At 33.6% G+C, this 22,732-nt stretch overlaps 1 protein-coding gene across 5 annotated transcripts in view; it reads right to left on the bottom strand.

The window, feature by feature from the left end:
• Window positions 1–22,321, bottom strand: part of LOC119068250 (thyroid transcription factor 1) — a 39,826-nt gene extending 17,505 nt beyond the window's left edge. The window contains exons 1-4 of one of the 5 annotated variants that reach the window (XM_037171786.1): window positions 22,220–22,321; window positions 21,077–21,771; window positions 13,028–13,242; window positions 3,360–3,511 (exon numbers count right to left, since the gene is read on the bottom strand). In XM_037171786.1, the coding sequence (XP_037027681.1) occupies window positions 3,360–3,511; window positions 13,028–13,242; window positions 21,077–21,360 (651 nt within the window). In that variant the 5' untranslated portion in view covers window positions 21,361–21,771; window positions 22,220–22,321. Of the gene's footprint in view, window positions 1–3,359; window positions 3,512–13,027; window positions 13,243–21,061; window positions 21,823–22,091 lie in introns of all 5 variants that reach the window. The other 4 variants (XM_037171784.1, XM_037171783.1, XM_037171782.1 and 1 more) reach the window with 4 other exon arrangements.
• Window positions 22,322–22,732: the final 411 nt, after the last annotated feature.

Here is a 22,732-nt window from a genome sequence, read left to right as displayed (position 1 = left end):
AAATCTGAGGTGCATACTTATGCGTATCTCCCCTGCACGAGTGTCCGAATCAATTGTTTATTGTGGTACGTTGGAACATTGTTGAATAGTTGAGATAGTGCAGTAAAAATAAAAAGTTAAACGTCGTTCGTGTTTCAGAAATGTTTTAATAAATTTATCATATTCGTGGTGTCGATTTGAAATGTAAAATTGTAACCATTCCGAAACCGCAAGCTATAAGCTACATCGCTATAAAATGATTAAATCTATTACTTCAAGCGCACACAATATTTTTTGTATCGTCCTGCTCATCGTTTATTTTTCTAAACGCTGCCGGTTTGAGTTTGGCAAAAATCGTTCTATCATTTCAATGTTAAAGGATACGGCGAAGTATCCTGAAACATAACTGTTTGGCTGTAGCTTCGCTAAGCGACACCAGCGAAACTATACAAACTTGTGTTCTTTGACAGTAAAAGACAGGGCCTATTATTTGGGAATTAATTCACAAAATTCACAAAAATTCCCAAAAATTCCAAAATATTCCCAAAAATTCCAAAATATTCCTAAAATTCCCAAATATTTCCAAAATCGATTCCCAAATAATAGGCCCTGGTAAAAGAAAAGTTTACATTGAGTCGTTTCCGCCGGATTTTTTTTCTATGGAAAATGATCGATGACGTAAGAAAACGATCGGAAATTCACCAATCACCGGGCAATAAATTGCTGTTAAAATGGTTACAAACACAAGAAAATCACAAAATATTCATCAAAATTCCACTGTCAACAAATCAATGACCTAACGACTATATTACCCATATTTCTTCCTAAAAAACCTTTAAATCCATCACTTCTTTCGGGAAAAAAAGACTGAAAAAATTTAATTTAATTCCGAATTTCGATTTCATTTTCATTATCAATGTACCGTTCACTCAACATACAGTCGAAAAAGAAATGATAACCCAGTACGCAGAAAATAACAACCCACATCATAAATATTTGTTTATAAACAAACAATACGCACTTTAAGTACTGGCATATTATTCCCAAGCCATTAAGACCTTTCGGATTAACAAACGTCGCGAAGTGATGCAAATATTTACATTTATTTTAAATAAAATGCCATTTATTGCTGGGGTTGACATAGTCATTTTATAATTATTTCATTTTCAAGGAAGTAAATGAAATTTGCTGAACTATATAGAGATGGGAGACATTGTACGTTTATAAAAATATATACACGCATACACTACACACATATCTCAACGGGTGCGTTTGCTGATCCGAAGAAAAAGGGGTATCTTAAATTATCTGAATTGTTGACTGTAGCTGAAATAGTTTTGCACAAGTACCGGCAGCAGGTACAATAATAAAGATTCCAAATAGGTAATTTATTCTGGAAGGGAAAGTAGAAACGGAAATTGTCAGTAGAATAATTTGCAAATACTCTGAGAACGTTCAGTTGGAAGATTTCCTCACAAACTGAATATTTAGAGATATTTTTTAAAAGATTCTTTTCAAAATTTTTTTGATAATTTTCTATTAATAAATTCAGGTTTATAAAAGATTTTCCAAGAAGCCTCAACTCCTTTTGTTCGTATAATTAACTCTTCAGCCTAGTATACCTCAAATTTTCACCAAAAACTTTTAGCTTAACCTCATATTGAAAATGTACTTTTGTTTTCGAAAATCCTGTATCACTCACGTACGTCACGCATTCAACGAAAACAGAATTTTATTTTTCTATTTGCTTTACGTTCACGATAAACAAACAGGGGTGTAACTTAGAACAATTTTTATTGTGGCTGCTTAGTACATTTTTGATTATTGTACAACCCTGTTGAATATCGTTCATAATGATCGCCTCGTTTTTTAATTTTCTGAATGTTATAGTTTTCGGCAACAACGATTTTCTGTTATAGTAACTTTTAAATTGACTTCGGCAATTGCCTAAAATCGATGGTATTTTACGTCAATTTTTATAGTAAAAAGGTACACCCCTGAACAAACCCTATGTATAAATACGGTGTATATTGTAGATGGTATATCTATCTATTAAGAGACTGAATGTATAGTTATTTATATAAAGAGCTGACGACTACCACGGTAGCTAAGATACGAAACCCCATTTGTTGTATTAATTTATATTTGACGAAACGTACAGGAGAGACGAACAACTGATGGGAAGGTAGCTGGCTACATATATATATAGTAGTAATATACCAGCGATGTTTATTGTTCCACGTTATATAGGATAAAGAATGTTGATGATGGTGCTGCAATTCATTCGATTTATGTGTAGCTAAAACGTTACGTTTATTTGTACGTATATATATATATATATATATATATATATGAGTTTGTCGTATATAACTTAGTATTATTCATAGCCGCATGTATATATAGTCCAAAAGCGAAATGTCTATTTGCAGTGCACTTGAAATGCCAAGTTTGAACTAATACAAATACCAACAAAACGAAAGGGATACATGATTTGGTATATATGGGAAAATTGTATTTTTGTTTTATTAAGTTTTCGACGAAAATTTACTTTGTTGGGGAAAATTATGAAAGTTTAATTAAATCGAATTTTATTGAATTAAATTTTCAATTTATTCATTGCCCATATTGGTGGAAAATCACTTGACACCTTTAAATTTGAAGGAAATTTACAACTTACTGCCTCATTCATTGTTTAAGAAAGCAACCGAAATAGTTATTTGTTACCCGAGGGAAAAAAAAGTTGAATATTGCTTTTGGAAGTTTCATTGGAGAGGAGAAAATAAATGTTTTCTCGCCTGCATTGTAAAAAAAAATTATTCTCAAGCGTTTGTAATAGATTAAGAATTTCATGTATCATGTACATCGTCTAAACATTTTTTATCGGAGCCACTCCCTATCGAATGACTGTAAGTCCTAACTGCCGTTGTGTCATATCTATTAGTTTAGCTGAAGGTTTTTTTTTATCTTCTTTCCTACAATTTGTCTTGTTTGGTAAGAGAGGATTGCAGATCTGTGGGGTTCTATAGCTAGGAATTAAGTTGAAGACGCATCTCAAATCGAAGCATCAGTTTTATGCCTTAGAAACATTGCTAGTGAACGACTTTGCAACTATACAGACTAGCATCCAACGGCTGAGAAAAAAAAACTTTCCCAAATCCAAAAGCATTTGAAGGTCAATGTTAAATGAACAATAAGTCTCCATGCTGTTTAAATGCCAGAAATTTCGTCGGAGACGGGATATTCAATTTCAACCATAAATTCTTAATTAATCAAAATATGAAATGTATAACTAAATTGTCTGTGAGACTTTCGTAAGAACCCATGCACATTGTATTCATTCAATTTGCGTTATGATTTCAATGTTTATTATACTTACTAACCTGAGCTTGTGTAAACAGCACTCGTCTTTTTCGTCTTTGTGCTAAAGGAAATTGCATCGGTTTTGAGTCGGTGACGCTGCAAGCACCCAGACTTCCCATATTACTCATATGTCCCATTGAACCACCTGCTGAACTGCTCATTAATCGTGATACTGAAATTGAGTGAATAATTTTCTTTTAATTTATTGTTTTTCATGTTTCTTTCGGCTGAAAAGTGAAGATGGAGACAGTGCATGTAAACGACATTGATGCTATTATGTAGTTATAGAGTTGACGATGAAGACAAAAAAATTTAAAATGAAAATTACTTTAATTGCCATCGCAGGCCCTTTTTTTAGCAAAGTCATAAATTGATCGATACAACCGTCGACCGTCAGTGTACCGTAGATAACCTACAACAACAAAAGTGTGATGGATTTTGTCATAGTCGGTAGCTTAGACAAATTATACCTTAGACTGGTATTTCGTACGACAAAAAAATGTACAATTTTACACCAATGTACGCGTTGATGAAGAGTGCAAACACATACTACCAATCATTTCCTATTTCATGTTGGAACCACATATTTTTTACCTAATTTAGTTCGAAATTTCCTCTCTAGGTTTAATTACTCTTAGGTCTGTAGAGATAAAATTCTAAAAAAGCTATTGTCCAGCCAAAACATTAAATTTTCTGCACTGAACTGATCAGGCTGAAGAGTCTGATGGAAAATTTACAATAAATTTGATGCAGAACACAATTGCCTTCTCCGCCAGAAGTATTCATATGGACAGTAAATATTGACATTCCCCAACGAGGTTGGACTGACATTCCTGGAGACTGAAGAAAAGAATGAAATTTTTCTATGTGAAGTAACTGTTTCCAGACAACCTAACAAATCCATTATTCGGAGCATTTTATTGCTTCCGGCTAGAAACGCATACCCTTAAAGAGAAATTCCAAAATTGACCTTTTCTCTTGCAACTCAAATTGACTGGACTAAACCTTGTTCCCCTTTTCAGAATACAATCACAATATACGGTAATATACGGTTCCTGTATCAGTATATGTAATGATTTATTCGTGTCCTATACACTATACCACCACTAATGTTGCGACACTTAACATTATGATAATCCGATGAACATTTTTCAGCAACATATATAAACTTCAATATCAGCAATTTTTCGTATTAGTTAGCGTTTTGTCGCTTTTTCGCATATTGTTGAATACATTTACATAATTTGTCGAATTGTAGCTGCTCCCCAGGAAACATTTTTTTTCCTACTTCGCCAAATATAAAGCGAAAGACGAGCATAGATTTTCTTGCCTTTTTTCTGTGTTCTCTATACGTGTATGTTTAAAACGAAAATTTATCATGTTAAAATTCCCTGCAACAGCACTATTATATATTTATTTTCAAACGTTAACATCGCAGAAGCATACAGATCTATCCAAATATATAGATACACATCCATTCATAACGACTCTTCAGTTTCAAGTGCTCTGCAAACTGTGACACAAAAGCTTAATGGAATTTTATATAAGCTGGAAGCTTGGATCAATAAATTTTTGCTTTAAATTGCTTGATTATATTTAGTAATATTAATTGCAGTTTTTATACGAACTTTTGAGTGTTTTTTTTATGAAAATACACAGTCTCTAATGTTTCAGATTTTTTTCATTATTTATTTGCCAAATATGTGAAAAAAAAGGAAATTTTCATATTTAAAACAGATTACCGCATAGGTGGAAAGGTGGATATTTGCGAAAGCGTACGAATTCGAAATGTTTTCAGAGTTAAGCAAATTTGTTAATTTACACGTCTGTGTTTTAGTCCAATGTTAGCTTTGTACGACAAAAATGTCAACAAAAATTGAATTTAAATTTAATTCTTTTGGGTGAGATCTTTGGACTTGAAAATCTTTCTACGTACGTATTGCGGGAACAGTCATGAAAGACAAAATGTATAAACAGCATTATGACATGTACATACTTGTAAAATTGACCAAAATGTGCATCCCACCTTTCACGGAACATATTGAGACTTTCTCCGAAACTAGTTCATAGGCTCACGTTTCGCCACCAAATCATAAGTTTTGTGTGATATTTATAGAGGAAAATTTATTTCGTATAAAAAGGATAAATAACTATGAATGGAGGCAGGAAACCCCCTAATCCGAAGAGGAAATTGTGATCAATTTATAGTTACATTTATCAATATGAATTTATTTGCTGAACAAAAAGAAATCATGTCCGAAGTAGCTACCAATAGGGGTGTCATTGGCACTCTGTATAATGGGCGCTTAAACTTAGTAGGGAGCCATTCCACTCGGACTAGGCGTGAATATAGGAATTCTAGTTTTGAGTCCAGGCCTGAAAGAAATCCAAAAAATAGACACCTATAAAATGAACGGCTAGCTCAGGCTGATGTCTCCTTAAATTGCACAATTTATGTCAAGATTTGTCATCGAACGTTATGCGATACTGTAAACGAATGAAGTTGCAGATTTCTTGATGTCTCTAAAATGTTTTATCTAACTAAGAGCTGACATTATACATGTAAATTACACGAATATGTCTACGTTCTTGTTCACCTTTGCTTAACAATCAGCAAAATTCACAATTGGCTAATATTTGTAATAATAGAAAATGTTGAAACCGAGGTCGTTACAATACAATTTTCATTTTAATCTTTTTTTATATTCGACGACTCATCATCTATACATAAAAAATGAAATAATTCAATGGATTTTTGCACGACAGCCCATCCACTTGCAATTTCATGTTAGCGTAATTTATTGGCATCACATTTAAATCGCAAATGGAATAATGGAATTAAATAAACAAAAAAAAAAACTTTTTTTGTTAATATTCTCTGAACCGCAATGCTTACACTTCACAAAATCTGAGAGGTCTTATAAAAAAAATATCGGAATATCGCACACAAAAGAATGATACAAATTTCGAAATTATTTAATTACAGTTGGTTCGGATCAACGACTTTTTTTGTACGATTCCACTTTCTCCGATTTACTGTCAAGTGCTTTATTTGTTTAATTTTTTTTACAAACATTTTTTAACCAACCTTCTTGTAGGTGCAACCCTTTAGATTTCATAAATGCCTTTGAATTACTGGAATCTAGAGATAAAAAATATCGTTGATGGACATTTCAGTCTGGCGTGAGAGATCAACCGCTACAAGATTAACGTAGATTAGTCAATGGTCACACACATTTTCAACAACAAGAGCATTCACAGCGTTTATGTGTATACTGTTAGATGCTACGAGTCTCGTCCTGAATTATCGCAACAGGAAAATTATTTCTGCTTACTCAAACGAGGCCATTTGACTTTTGATCGCACCTCCAGAAAATGTTTTCCCTTTTTTTCTTACATTTTCCTATTTATTTCCTATTTCCCATACTTTTCCAAAAACATTTTTTGGGAAAATAAAGAAAATAATGGAAAATTGATAAAATTTTGGAAGAATTTGAAAAGAAATTTGAAGAATCTTGCTACACCTTTTGTTCATATCGCCTAATGTTTGATAGAAAATCTATTACTTCAGTTGCTTAAACAATCACTTAAGCCAAATCAAGCAATTCTCATCTGTTGTTTTTGCCATTGCTGTTGGTAACCTTCCGATTTCGGAATATTGTCCACATATTTGTAAGTGATTGTAAAAAAAAATTGTGAATAATAGAAATTAATGGACGAATTTCGATTGAATTATCTCTGAATTAATTTTTTTGTTGTTTCAAGTTCACGGTATCATTAGCAAAAGGAGATAACTTATGTCTGCGTACCAGGAGCCACCCTGTATAGTGCAAATGAATGGTTCAGAAAACCTTTATTATAGAAAAAATAATATTAAAAAAAAGAAACGAAAACTCAATCTTATCTGCAAATTGAACGGCACCAAACCGACATGAAAAAGGGGGCAACTGGACATATGTAAATATTTGTTTAGTAAAACTCTTTTTAAAGTGGATTCGCATTTTGAAATTCCATTTCATATTTTTTCTTGTTTTCTTTTCTTTTCTTGCGTCCTTTTTTTCCCGAAATCACTTTTTTGACACATTTTCGTTCACAAAATGCAATAAGTAAAATCTTTTGTGCCGTTGCTGGTTGTGTTTATTTTATGTTCAAAAGTCCTGCATTTCCCTACAGACGAGTGAACGAAAAAAATAAAGCGAATTGAATTGTATTATCATTGCCGGAGATAGAGCGGTTTCGGTCGATAAAAATGGTAAGGTGTCTGATTATGATACGAGTGGTGAATATACTCAATTTGTCTGGGAATTTTCTCTATTTACCATGCATGTCTGAGATTGAATTGTATGTTTTGTGTGTATTTACAAGGAAGTGCATGGGTGATTCTAAGATTTTGTTTTATTTTCATTTCGGATAGTTATTCATGCGCACACATATTTCATAATATTTCGTGTACGTGATTTATCTCGTAACTTTTGATTTTACATCTTTGTCGATTGTATTTGTTTTGTCAGATGAAATGTCTTCAAACATATTGATGAGCATTAGAAAGGTATACGTTCCGAACGTGTGTGTGCGTTTAGGGTTCATCAATGAGGAATTGAAATCTAGACAATTTTGAAGCACTTAATTATACTAAACAAAGAACTGTTCTGTGACCCTAAATTGACCTAATTTTGTGCATTAGCTCATTGTCAGCTGCTGTCAGGTCAAATGAAGCTCTTTATAAACGACACACTAACAAATTAAAAGATTTTCCTGTTAAAACATCTTAGTAAAGTTCTGTACAGTAAAACCCTCATTTAGTCAAGATCTTCATATAATCTCCGGGGCCGTTCATAAATTACGTAACATGCAGGATCTCAACGTTTCGTGTGACTTTCGAATTAGTTTGGAAGTACTAAATTAGAAAACAAGTTCTCTTCGCCACACGTAGTTGAAGGATGCTATTCAGTTGTATAAAGCGCCTAGACACAATCCGTTGACAACCCTGCTAAGGCTACACACACACTGACTGGTTTGATAACGATGATGAACATTTATGAAAGTTTATATTTATAGTCAATAAAGCTTAAAAAATGTCTATATAATGGGAGGGTGATTGATCTCGCATTGCGGGGATATTATGAAACGTATGAGCCTTTTAGAAACTGCACAACGTGCTAATAGTCATTTTATAATACTTTGACTATTCGCACATTGCATGTACCGTTCTTATATACGGTAGTGTTTGATACAAATATTGAAGTAACAGATTTTGTAGCACAAATGTACTGAGATACTTTGCACAAATGAAGTAAAAGAATCAATGATTTTGCTTGCCGTTTCTTAAGGCTAATAAAAAAGCTTCAGTTGTACACCAAGAGCTTCGAACAAATTATGTCTTTTTCTCAACTTTTTACATTTTTGTAAGTAATCAATTTAACCTTATCAGCCACCGGCCACTTTCTTCAATCCAAAAAATGGAACTGCATCCGTGAATATCGAAACTACAGATAACAAACTCATTTCATAAGAAAAGCAACATATTATTACACCATCCAACATGTTTCAATGCTCAATTATCAAGTATAATAATGGCGAATCATTCAAAAGATTTTATTCAATTTCCGTCATTTAACAGAACAATCGATTAAAAGTATGGTAACCATTTCAATGCGGGTATACTATATATGTTGGCCTGCTCTACATTCATCAAATTAAATGGATACAATGAAATTAACAGGGCATGTGTTTATAAATAATCCCATCCCGATCGTTGAGTTGCACCTGATCAGTTCAACTTTTCAAAATAGATAATTTCTTATCAACAACAAAAACACAATTCGAATGATATGTTTATAAACCAATTTCATAGCTGTGAGTAATTGATACCGAGGTATCGTTGGTATATTCCGTGTAGTTTGAGAGCAGCAACCACTTAACTTAGATATTATTACCAAATAAAACACCTCCTCATCCCAAACACTATTACATTGCATATCCACTTTACACTCAAAAAGTTTATTTTCTTTTCAAACGAAAAATTGTAACCGGATACGCTAACTAGGTACATATTCGTTTTGTAGCATTCGGTTAAATTTAAGAATGGAATGATAGAATGAACGAAATAAATATTTAAAAAAAACAGTTTGTTGGCACATCCTACTAAATTTGTGTGAGTGTGTGGTTCTCAAGCCATTTATATCCGACCTGGCCGATTCACAGTACACAAAGTGTGTTACCTACACAAATCTATTGAAACTTTTGTGGATTTAGATTTCATTAGGAAATATGAGAGATCGACATTGATATATAAATTTCTGTGTCGATGAAAATTAGTCGCATCATGTTACATTCGACTTTTATATAACATTATACAAAGTAAATCGGTGTGGTTATTTGTGGTCGGTCAGTGGTGTTCAGCATTTTTCTTCTTCTTCTCTATTTGGGATGTACCTAATATTTAACATTCTTTTGAAATAGACTTTAAGTGGTTTGGTTACAGAGCCAAATAAAATCTATTTCAGTAGTTGGAATAAATGTGTGTGCGTGTGTCTGTGTGTAGTTTATAGGTGAACAAATATTTGATGTAAGGGATTTTATATTTGCTGAAGTGTAGAAGAAACAGCGAAAAAATTACCATAACAACTTCAAACGTAATCGACACCCATTAAATAAATCACATTGGTAACCAATACTTTTCGCAATATTCGCAGTTAAACAGTCTGACGGACAGTTAAAAAAATAGCGTCCCGTCCTGTATACTGTATGCGATAGATCTAATTGCCTCGTTTGAGGTTTGAAATAGTTTAACATTTTGTTCAAGTAGAACTGGTGGAAAAAGTTTGCTTTCATTTAAATTACGCTTCAAAAAATTCTATGAGATTACATAACTGCAGCGGGCTCGCCCGTATAATAAAATTTTATAATTCAGATATGATGTTAGATGCAATGCAATTTCCCGAAAACATCCAGGACTGTAGAATGCCTACTATACATCTTTTGCTATCAAATTACAGGTTTCAGCTGAAGCCACCAAATAAATGGCATAAATTTAGCCGAATCTCACTACGCGTCCAAAAGAAAAGTTTAAAAAAATTGACGGTTACAGCAGAATCAAAAATCATTATTTGCAAATGTGCCTATAGGTCGACGATGTGACCTATATTTCCATTCTTAAGCTATCCATTTTACTGATATGACCTGATGAAAAGTATTAAATGTGGATAATATGCCCGTCGGTGTTTACTTTCGTTCAGTTTTATCGATGTTCGCGAATTAATTATCACTCCATAAAATTCCCCACATTTAATTAGGAAGTCTATCTTCACCAGTCTTCACTTCACACTATTTCCTGTAAATCAATCATCTCTGCAGATAACAATTATGTGAACAAAATGTGGCGCAGATTTGTGCAAGCGTTAAATAATGCTAGTTCAAATAACTGCTTATGTTCCCCTACTCATCAACGTAATCAATAACAATAAAATTGCCCGAGTTAACGTAATTGTGTAATGCTTAAAGCGAACGTTACGTGAGTCCCTTCATTGATTAGCAGTTACAGTAAATTGAATTTATTCGAATAAAAAAGGGATGTAATCGAGGACTTGACATGTGAACATGGGGGTAGACTGGTTGATTATGATGAGAACAGTGAACTTTTGAGTAGGAAGTGTCAGCATAGATTGCGTTGAATAAAGGATCTCAAGTTTAGAATATTGCAGGCATTCCTGAGTACAAAAATGTCAAGTACAGGCTTAAGCAGGCTATGAAAGTCGTATCGAAACAGGGCATATAACAACCTTTTTTCGTCTCATAGTGGAATTTTTGAACTTCGAAACTGTAACCATAGCACTGCTCCTGGCACTGAATTTTCAAGCGTCAACGTTAGAGGCTCTGCTCGAAGATCTACTACTTAAAATTGTGTTTATTGTATGTCTTATTCCATAAAACGATTTCATAAGTCTTCAGAATATTTTCTATAATAATGCTGGGAGTAGCGCTATGCTGAAATGCTCCCGTTCTTACAATCATTCGGTCAATGTTTAACCGAACGGTTTTGTTAGTGCAAAGCATGGTCTATTGCGCTAATTAAATGTAACTCCTACTACTCTCGAGACATTTAAATTGTTTCACAAATCGAGCAGAATGTGTGTATGTGTATCCTATAATAGACTTTTAACTTTTCATTTACAGAAGTGATATGGACTGTAAACTGTTCATATTGAAAAGTTGTTAAAGTGGCCTTTCTCATTTCGAAATGAAATTGCGCATGTCTATTGTTTGATCAAATCAACAAATCATACGCAGGACACAATTCATAGTATTCTCTTTTGGCAAAGCTCTATATATAGTTTTGCCGTGGAAAAAAGATATGAAACGTCGTTGTCGGGTTTTTATCAAGGACTATAAGAAGTATAAGCGTAAACGACTACATTGCTAAATTACTTTTTGGTGTGTAAATAAACAGTACGGATTCAGTCGATAGCAACTCATTTAACTTTGAGATGATGAAAACAAAACGATAACAAGTGAGAGAAAAGGACATCAGCAGGGCATATTATTGGGAATTTGATATACTAATATTGACCTAAAATTGAAGGAACTTCATTCACGACACAATAAGTTTTCAGTGAGAAAATCTTTTAGGAAATTTAAGTCTGATTTACTCAAATTATTATAAGGATCTCAATAATTTCTCTCGTCAGGTACTTCCGACTATTTTCTCATACCCATTCACTTCCCGTCCTACAATGTCTCGTAGGTGGAACATCCCACTACACGGACGGACAACATTTTTTAAATAAACAACAACAACACATTCAGGAAACTGTCGACGATGTGTGGTTTTCTTTTCACCGAGTACCCGGGACTTCATTCCATACAATTAAAAGTGAAAATTTGTAATCGCGCGCTAAATCAATCCGACAATATTTATGCACGCGGCCATAATATACCACTGTTGTTGCTTTTTTGTTTGTTTGTTAGAGATTGATGTTGTACAACATCAGATTGACAATAATCATAGCGAGCAAATTAGTGTTCATTTCACTTTCATTCCATCTAACGCCCATGCCACTTTCCTTAAGTTGTTTACAATTACTCACAGAGCCTTACTCAACGATCAACCATTTTCAAATATATATTATTGTACGTAAATTGTGCACCAAAATACACTTCATCATAACGATATGAACGGGAGGTATAGACGTACAAGAAAAAAATTATTATGTTTAAACAGATTTGGCAACAAACAAGATTTCCTCTAACACACAGAGAAGACGAAAAAAAAAATCGAAAAATTTTAATTTTGTTTGCATAACAATGTTCATGTGATGTATTTTACGGTAGGTGCAAACACCATTTTTATGGTAATCTTCACTCGGTACAAGCATCTATCGGATTGATGTTGATTATCGAAAATTTGTTTGAAAAATATACATCTGAAGATGACAAAAATTGAATATTTCAAGCCCGAAAAAAACGTGTATATTTTGCGTGTTATTTACATATTTACCTACAAAAAAGGTATTTGAGTATGCACACAGCACATTTATGATGTAATGTCATGATGAACGACACTGTCGTTTTATCGAAGTTATATTTTTGATTTATTCGAAGACAAGGAGAACCAGAAATGGGACGACAGAGAGAAAGAGAAGAACAACGTCGATATAAATATAAATTTACAAACAAAAATCACACTCACTTGCGAATCTGGGGTCATTTGCTGTTGATCCGTACCATCCGGCTGAACTTCTCATGTCCGTATAATGTCCAGCTAGTGATAGATTGTCCGTTGGGCCACAGTAACTCTGTACGCCGGGACTGTGGTATAATGTACCCATTCCGTAGGGATTTGCCATACTTGAACTAGGTCCTAATGCACTTGGCGAATTTACACTACTTCCGCTTGAATTTGATCTGAAAGAATAATCAACAAAATTACAATTGTGGAATGATATGTTTTAATTGGTGGTTTGGATAAATTCTTAGACATGGGTTGTAGAGGTGTAGCCAGTCTCATCGGAACTGAAGAATTTGAAGCTTCATTTAAATTTTGCTTGAAGAGGATTTTTGAATGATATTATAAGTCTTTATGAATTATCAAATAATACGGCAGTTTAAGAAGTAACGTAATGTCAGAAGTCGATGCGTGCAAGAGCAACTAAATACCTTGGATAAATGAACCAGAAATAAAAGTATATCCAACACACATTTAAAAAATCTAATAGCTGACTAAGAACAAATTTCAAACGAGCCGTCAGAACAGTCGGAGCGTTTGCTGCGACTGAGCGCCGTACGATCCCGTACATCTATTGCATACGTGACCCTAGTTCGTCCGTCGCCCTACTCTTACCGTAAGCCTACTGCGTCCGTAAAGGTCGGTAAAGTAAAATTCTTATGAAATGTGTACATATACGTCTTAAAAATTGCGCATAGTGCAATTACGAAGCCCCGTACGACGTTCCTTTCAAATGTAACACAAATTTCGAATTGACCTAAAATTTTCTCAGTCCTAGGACTCAAACTTAAATTTTTTCAATAATTAACCTATATTACCTATAAATAAACAATTTACTGATAAATATGCTAGTATATAGCTCAAAATACTGTATATATTTATATATAGATATCCATATTTGGGATGATTGAAACACCCCACACACATAACCAATCACTTCCCACTGATCAGTGACTTTGCAATTATCCTTTTCACCGATTTATATCGTTTTTACAAAAATCCAAAATGGCCGACTGCCATTTTGTTAGGAGATGGAAAGTAGAACGGCTGTTTTACATTCGTTCCTTTCAAACAAAAAAATTCATGAAATTCGGTCAAAGTTTACTCGAGATATTAACAAAAAAACACCACCTTCACTGTACGGCCGAATAACCACATATAAGCTCACTCCAAGAGACCTAGCTCACGCTCCAGTGAACCGAATTTCATAAACTTTTTTTCCCGGTTCGTACGGTCAATACCTATCTAATATAGCAACATCCATCTAAATCCGTTTTAAATTTGGCCAGTTTACAAGCAAAAACGGCTTGCCGCCCTGTACCTGGTTCACACCAAGGGGTCTAACTCACGAGTCGGTCATCCAATTTTCATAAACTTTTTTTTTGTCGATTGGAATTGTAAATACCTTTCATTTGACGTATCACTTACAAGTAAATGGCTAGAGAAATCTTCGTAAAACGTTAAATCGCCCTTCTTTGAACTTAGCCTCACTATTTCAACTACCTTTCAGGGAAAAAAAATTGGAATCGGATTTTATTTACTCAAGATATGGACGTGACAGACAGACAGACAAAATTTTTATTGCAGATTCGTCATCTATGAACATAGGCAAACACTTTGCCCTTACCGTCTGCTTCGAATTCCATCAATTACACACGGCATCGGAATCCTATAAGCCCCTGTGTACTTCGTACGGGGCTAAGAAAAATACTAATCGTCCAGTATTCCAGTCGGTATGCGTATACAAAAATGCTGAAATTTCTGGATTCATTTATCGTTTCTTGTAAATTCAATTTCTCTGAGATTCATTCTATTAAGAATTAACTGATAACCTAGACTGACTCAACCCGGTTGAGTTTGAGTCAACAGTCGATCTAGCAATAGATAGACTTAGTCAAACATTAGAGCAAACAAATGTAACAAATCAATTTAGGTCAGCTGTTAACTATTACTGTTCCTCGCTTTCACAGCCGGCGAGTGTTTCAACAGTGTCACTTCTTTTTATTTAATATATCACCAGGTGATATTATCACCTAGTGTTTTAGAGAAAATCTTTTATTTCATTGGATTTAGCATTCGTTGTGTTTATTTGGTTTCTGTTGTCGTCGTTGTACACAAACTGTCGGTAGTTCTAAAAGAAAATCTCAATATGAAGAAGATTTTTTGCATGAAGAATCTGAGAATCTTGGGACAGCCCGTACCCGAAGTAATCCTATCAGAGACAGAAGGTTAAATTTAAGGTACTGGATGTAATTTTATAAAAATCTAAAGCAACAAAAACTGTGGATTTTTTAAAATTAATTTTGAATTACCTGCAATGGAAAATGGGTAAAACTGAGAACAACAATTGAAAGTTTTTGTAGAACCACGATTATTTTAGGAATCATGGCTTGGTTTTGCGATTATTTTGATTCCTTACCATTTCTGTGAGAAGGCAGGCACGTAGATAGACGGTAGACACGGCAATTCATGTCTTCAAACATTTTTTATCGTACAGACAAGAATCGGAGGAGAGGGCGAATTATGAATGATTAACCTTTCATTGACGGTAAACATGATATCATCTCTACTACATTTATCTAAGTACTTTCAACATATAAGGAGATGCTGTTTGGAAGTAAACTTCAAAATGGAATACCCGCACGGAATTTTGAACACCGACACATTTTTCTGTTAATTTTTGTTAATTTTGCATGTATTTTAATATGGAGAAATCAAAAATTCACGTGAAACGCAGGTTTTCGAAATTCCACGCGTGTCCAATAATTTATTACACTTCCTCATAAAATTAGTAACTTGTTCCGACCTGTTGTCCGCTTTTGAAACCCTACAGATTTGTAACCAGCCGGAACCCGCAAAAAGAAAAAACAAAATTGAAGTGACACTTTTATTAAGGTGGTGAAAGTGCCAAGTAGCCTATGGAATTTACATGTAAATTACAGCGTGGTCAGCCAAAATGTAAAATAGTGTTTGTAGAATACAAAGAAATAGGGTGTGAATATGACACAGAGAGCTGAGAGTTTGTTGCTAGAGAGAGTATTGGTTGAAGATACAATACGTTCAATACCATACAGTGGCTGAGTTGTAACATACGCTGCCCATGCTGTACATAAAAGGATAGCACTAATGATTTCATATTAAAATCTAATTTTATCAATGCAAAACAATATGTTTCGGATGATTACAATAAGGACTATTGTCAAGACGACATGACTAGATTTGAACAATCCTTTTTTATTATATGTACTAATCATGTATATACTCTCAAGCCAACCGCCCAAAACCAGAAAATTTTGAGGTCAATATCCTACAGTTATTTCTTTATTTAAGTCCAATTTTTTTTAAGTCAGTTAACTATGGCGTATCGTTGGCGTACAGGATCCATAGACAACGCTTTTTTATATATATATGCCCTTTTTAGATAATCAGATTTTAAGAGTATTCTATTACGTAAAGTATACTTGTATTGTAGTGGCAATTCGGAAAATACTTATTGCCTATTATGTATGTGACGAGATCTGTGTTTCGAGATCTTAAATGATCGTCCCAAACTGATAAATCTAATGTATGTGACGGAAATTCGTGTTTACCTTTAAAACGTAATCTGAGATTGTATTTCGATCAAAAATTAAGAATTCCTTTAAATGAAAAATATAAAGACCACCAAAAACATTCAACTCCGAGGTTTGCGGCTTGCGGTTTGCTCGTTTGGATCCTAAATTATTGAATATCAATTGAAACTGGTGTGGTTACACAATTTTGACTGGCATTATTTACAGAAAGTTTTAAAAGATTTTCATAGGACTTTCCATAGGACTGTAAAAAGTAAGGGCAGTGGCCGGAGGATGGAAAATATCTAATATTTAGTATAAGTTTAGTATTCAGTAAAATAAGTTGGAAATTTGGCTTACTACAGGAGAGAGGTTTGATTACAACTTTCTTGTTTGCTTACGTTTTTTGAAACTCTTAATAACAATATAAAAGCGAAAAGAAATATATAAAGTGGAACAAGGGAGCGCTGCCTATTTCATCAAATGAAATGGATTTGTCATACCTATAGTAATTTCAAATCACAGCTTTCTATACTATGCATTTTCCTTATCCAATCCATCTTCGTTTATGTGCATGCATATAACACAAGAAGCTCAAAGTAAATTGTTCTTTGATATAAAACCAAAATTAATTTAAATTTATTCTTTTTTCTGACAGCACTCAATCTCTGTTGAGACCTTCAAGTGGAAAGTACTTTAATAATTTTTTTTTGGAAAACAAACATCGTCAGTTATTTGAGGTCTTATAAGGTGATTATCGAAATTCTTACACATACCAAAAATTAACTTAAAATTCACAGTTTTTCCGATTCTGTTTGTGAGTGTTTTGTCATACTATGGTTTAAGATCTCCATTCAATTTTACAGTGCATTTATACACGTTCAAAATTGGGCGATTTTCTTTCTGTCTGGTATACACTGTTAATGATAAATTTTCCCTATAACTTTTGCGCTTTTTAATAATTTCTCATCTTATGGGCATTGGACACTGCTATTTAATTATTTATCATGAATATAGCCACAACATCTACGTACCGAGTAAGTTGCGATTAAATAATGTTCGACGCACAGAGTACACTGTCTATTGTCAATCAACTCACATTATAATGAAGAATCACTAGCTTGTTTTTTTTTTAGATAAATAAAATCTTTTGAGTATTTAACTGGGCTCTCTACTATACGAGCTTACTCATGTCCATCAATATTTGCTAAAGATGTTCTAATTTTTCTCAATAGAGATATATCTTTCACATAAAAATTACGTCTTTCAGCAGTGCGGGCCCATACCATAAAAATAGAGAATAGCAAAATGGTGAGCTTTGTACCGATGATTGATATTGATAAGTAAATTTTTTAAATGATTTTACTAGCGCTATAAAATCCCACACTTCACCCATCTATCAATATTCAAAGTATTTTGTATAGAGGAAATTTGTAAGAATTATGAATTATATTGAGGTGACTTATTCTAATGTCGTAGTGATATATAGCTCAAATGAAAAAGGAAGGTCCAAGATTTTTTCAGGATCAGGATTTTTCAGTGAAATTTTTTAATATCTAAAATTTATTCTTAAACTTTTTGGATTGTTGTTTAGCATTTAATTTATCACAGCTTTTTCAAAAAAAAACACTTTTGGATTTTTCGAAACGTAGCGACCAGTTGCAATTTTCATGTTAAATGTGTGCCATTTTAAATTTAAAAAAAAATAGTCAAAAACTTTTTGTTTCACATTTTAAGCTGATTATTTATTAAAACTGTTACACAGAAATAGGAAAAAAGTTGATTTTTAAATTTTCGAAGTTTGCAAATTTGCTACCCTTTGTGAACTTTGGCAAACCATGTAACACTTCCATTCAAATCTTCCCTATTGCAACGAAAAGGTAATTAACTTTGACACATTAGGTGCTACCAGATACCTTTACGCAACGCACTTTCCTTCAAATTGTGAAATGGTTAGACAATGAGTAAGGCGTAGAGAATAAAATCTTCTGTTAATTCATCTATGATACGTATATAACCTACAGCTAAAATAAACATTTAGAGTTAAAAGATAGCATCTTTTTATGACTTTAATTTCCAAATGTAAGAATCATTATTTTAGTAATATATTGACTATATTCAAATGTTAGCGGTCGCCTTCGGCTCGGCGTGCAAACTTTTCACGAGTCAAAACACAACATTTGAAAGCACGTACATTAGGCAAGCTTTAATGTACTATTAACTCACCACCCAGCTTAATAATCAAAACTCATCAACGGCAATTAGAACTAACTGATGGAATACTCTTTTCTTTTAATTTGTAACATTTATTTCAGTATAAGATTAAGATATTAAAACAAGAAGTGGGTAGCCTTAAATTGACATTTCTAAAAGAAAAAATTGTGGTACAAGTACCACCTTTTCCGTACAATTAATAAAACTAAATTTTCGTTGACTAGTGGAAGATTTGGCATAGAGTGTTTCGTAACTGAAAATACACCGAAAAATGAACAGAAATAGGAAACTCACTTCTGTATATTGCGTTGATAAGGTCATTTTGTCATTTGTCACTGAAATCTCTGCTCTCGATATAGCAGAATAGAAACGAAGGCCAGATGTGTAATTATGACACGAGGTCGTAGGCATCTAAAGTTTGCAAATTTTGCACATTATGATGCTGAGTTACACAAATGAAAAATAAATTAGTCAGTTATTATGGTGCAAGCCTTTATATACATCTGTTATGGATACTTTATGAATAAATGAATGAATAAATGCTCTGACTAATGCGGTCTTATGTAGACTATAGAGCAAGGAGCATGTTCAAAAAATAAAGTACAAGATTTGAAGTAAATCTCTTCAAAATGCTTAGGTCAAATGAAGTAATAGATCCGATAATAAAACTGCAGACATGACATACGTACTGCATATCGTCTGTAAAAGCTTTCATTAATTATTGTTGCTTCAGAACATTTACAGTTAATCAAACCTTAAAAAATGTCTGACTTCTTACTTCTTACTTACTTATGCTTATTAGTATATGAGTACATACGTTCTTTTTGTTATTATAACGAAGGGTAGAAAAAATCGAGAACTGAGATCAACATTTTATTGCATAATCATACGTTATTGGAAGGAATACGGCATTTTGTTAAAGCGAAATATTGAACTTGTGATTTTGTAATATTTTACCGACGTTTCGAAATAGAATTATGTTTTGGTTCGGTTCTAGCACATCGACATTTTAAGCGATTAGTGTAGATGAATGTATTTGACAAGTTTGTTTCGTCACGGATTTAAACAAAATCATTTTCATTTACATTGCTTAGTCTTACCTTCAGGTTGGCCTACATCCTCAAAACTGGTCAAAATAAAACTTTTGAACCACGGACGTATTGTTATTTAATTGATACATCGATCAATTACCATATCTCGAAATTATGGCGCAATTGATTTTCATATCATTCGTTAATATAACATTGGATTGAAAGTAAACGAACCATGTTATCGAAAGTCTCCGGATACGAACGCACATCGGTATTATTGTTCAACGTTTGTCGGTAGTTATTTTGTTGTCACCCGGTACACGACGGTGTAATTTTCTTCTCTATGTGCGTTCGGAAAACATTGACTTCGATTGGTTCCATTTGTTCAATAGATTAAAAATTTTCTAATGTTTTTTTCTTAAGACGCAAATGTTGAACTGACTGGCAATCAGCTAAAGGGATTTTTCCTAACTAAAGTTAAAATATCGCGACCTCGTCGCTTATTTCCCATTTCGTTTAGGAAAAACGTTGTTCCTAATTTTAGGTAGGCTTTTTAGCGAATTCGATTCCAGCACTCGCCTCCGGCTCGAGCTGGAAACCTTTCATACGCTTGCGTTAGGAAAATAACTATTACATGGTTAACTAAAGTACTTTTAAGGAAGTAAGGGACTACGCATCAATCTGTTGAAAACATTTAGAGCCATAGAAGTGATAGATGTTTACGTTTACTGTTGATATTCTTGCGGTCGGTACTGTGAAAGGTTACACATTAAAGTTACACAATTAATCCAACGCATTCTTTTTTGATTAAATTGATTCCATTCAAATACATTTAAGATTCATTTTTGAAAATAAAATTTTTCGCGTTTAGAGTTGGGAGTTACAGACTGTCGTATTACTGTGTCAAGTTTATATTGCAATATTGTTATAGAAATTGGCTGCTGCATTAAAAAGGAGTGTTCAATGTGGAAATTGCTGTCGTCCATGGATTTTCAACAGTTCAACAACAAAATTGGTTGTGAGTGCTCCGAACTAATATTTTCCCTTTGCTCAAAAAGCAACAAATTTCCACAATTCAGAGAATCAGTTACACCTTCAACCATTTTGTAAATAAAAATTTGGCAGAAAACTTAAGGGAAATTGTATTTGGTATAAAAAATTGTAAAATTGTAAACCTTCCACATCTTTGGAAAGAAACTTACTCAAAATAAACAAACCTGTAAGGCGACGGTGGATTCGTACTGAGTTCCAGTTTTCTATAAGATTCCTCAATTGGACTTAAAATATCCGTTACACTAAACGGCGTGGAATGACTGTGCAATGTATTGTGTTGTAGACTTTGTAAATGCTGCAAACTACTGAGATTATGATTGTGATTATTTCCTTTGGGCGATAGGCTCATCACCAAATCCACCCCATTGATCAAATCAGGCAGGAGGCCGTGCTCTTGATCAGGATCCTCCGCAAATGCCACTGGATTATTAGCCAGTGTGGTTGACATGCGTCGTAGGAAAGTATCCACGTAGGAATTGTTTGTTCGATGGTTTGACTGTTATTTCTAATTCAAAATTATTATTTTTTGAATGATTCACTGTTTCATTTGTTCACTGTAACCGGTTAGTTTATTCATATGCACTTAATCCAATTGAAGAAATGGTTCGTTCTTTTTATTTTTACTTTAACAGCATGTATATCGGCACTATGCTATATGCTTTAACCCGACGATAACGGCGACAAAAATTATTTCTTACAGAGTTCTACGAAAGATTCACTTTATTAAAGTCTTATCATCAGTGAGAACTTTTGATAGCACAACATACACACTATCTATCTCGCTTCTCTGTATTGCGTAAAAAGTATGGTTATAATATCGCTGACCGGAAGAGGATAAATATTGTACTGGGTCCTTAACCTTGAAAATGAACCGATAAAATAAAAATGTTTGTCGAACACACAAAACAAACTAAAAAGAAAACGAAGAGGTTAATCCAATACACTACACTGTATTATCAGTCCGTCTTTTCTGATTTCAGAGCAAAATATAGATCTTAATACCACAAGAATGCGATTTCGTCGTACGAATCACCGAATAAAATTTCATTATTATCTTCACTAAATTCTCGACGATTTTCTTGCTGATAATATATCTATTGCGATCGTTTTTCTTTACAAAAATAATCAAATAAATAAAATCTATCTATCGCCAATATACAATCAATTAGATTAACACACGTTAAACAGATTCCGGGTTATCCGACGAGAAGTACGTGTATATATTATTCAAACGTTTTCGCAAAAATAATGTTTCAGCAAGAGACTCTCCACAGACATTTTAATAATAACAACAAATAATTCAACACCTTTTCAGCGACGATATCCACTCGAAACGTTTTCGTCAAATGAAATAAGAGGTCTACAATGTACTGAGGAGTACTTCTCAGATGGCTTCTGATAGCCCTCCAGACTCCTCTCACACACATGTGTGTCTATTTGTTTCGTTGCCTTCATATGCTTGCGCTTGTGTTTGTGTTAACACCGAATATTCGTCTGAACGAGGCGTCTCCGCTGCGGAACAACCTTTCAATGTATGGGAGCAAGTCCAAACGTGTCATATAGAGACGACGATTGGTAGATAAGGGCCATTAAAAATCAGGGCGGAGCACTCAATGATGCCATCCAACCAGATTGGGCTTATATGTACATTTATATCTGGTGATGTTTTAGTGATTTTAAATAACCCAACTGTGTACTGGTTTTTTTTGTGTATAGCTCTGGTATAGACCAGTTCTCTGCAGGTATTTAATATATTAATATTTTTTGTGTATATTTCTGTTGTGTATTAGGGTATACGCAACAATAAAATGTTGTGTAAG

The sequence above is a fragment of the Bradysia coprophila genome, assembly GCF_014529535.1.
Source record: "Bradysia coprophila strain Holo2 chromosome X unlocalized genomic scaffold, BU_Bcop_v1 contig_173, whole genome shotgun sequence".
In the NCBI taxonomy this organism is placed as follows: Eukaryota; Metazoa; Arthropoda; class Insecta; order Diptera; family Sciaridae; genus Bradysia; species Bradysia coprophila.
Note: the sequence above shows the minus strand (reverse complement) of the source record. Positions and strands in the feature narration are given on the sequence as shown.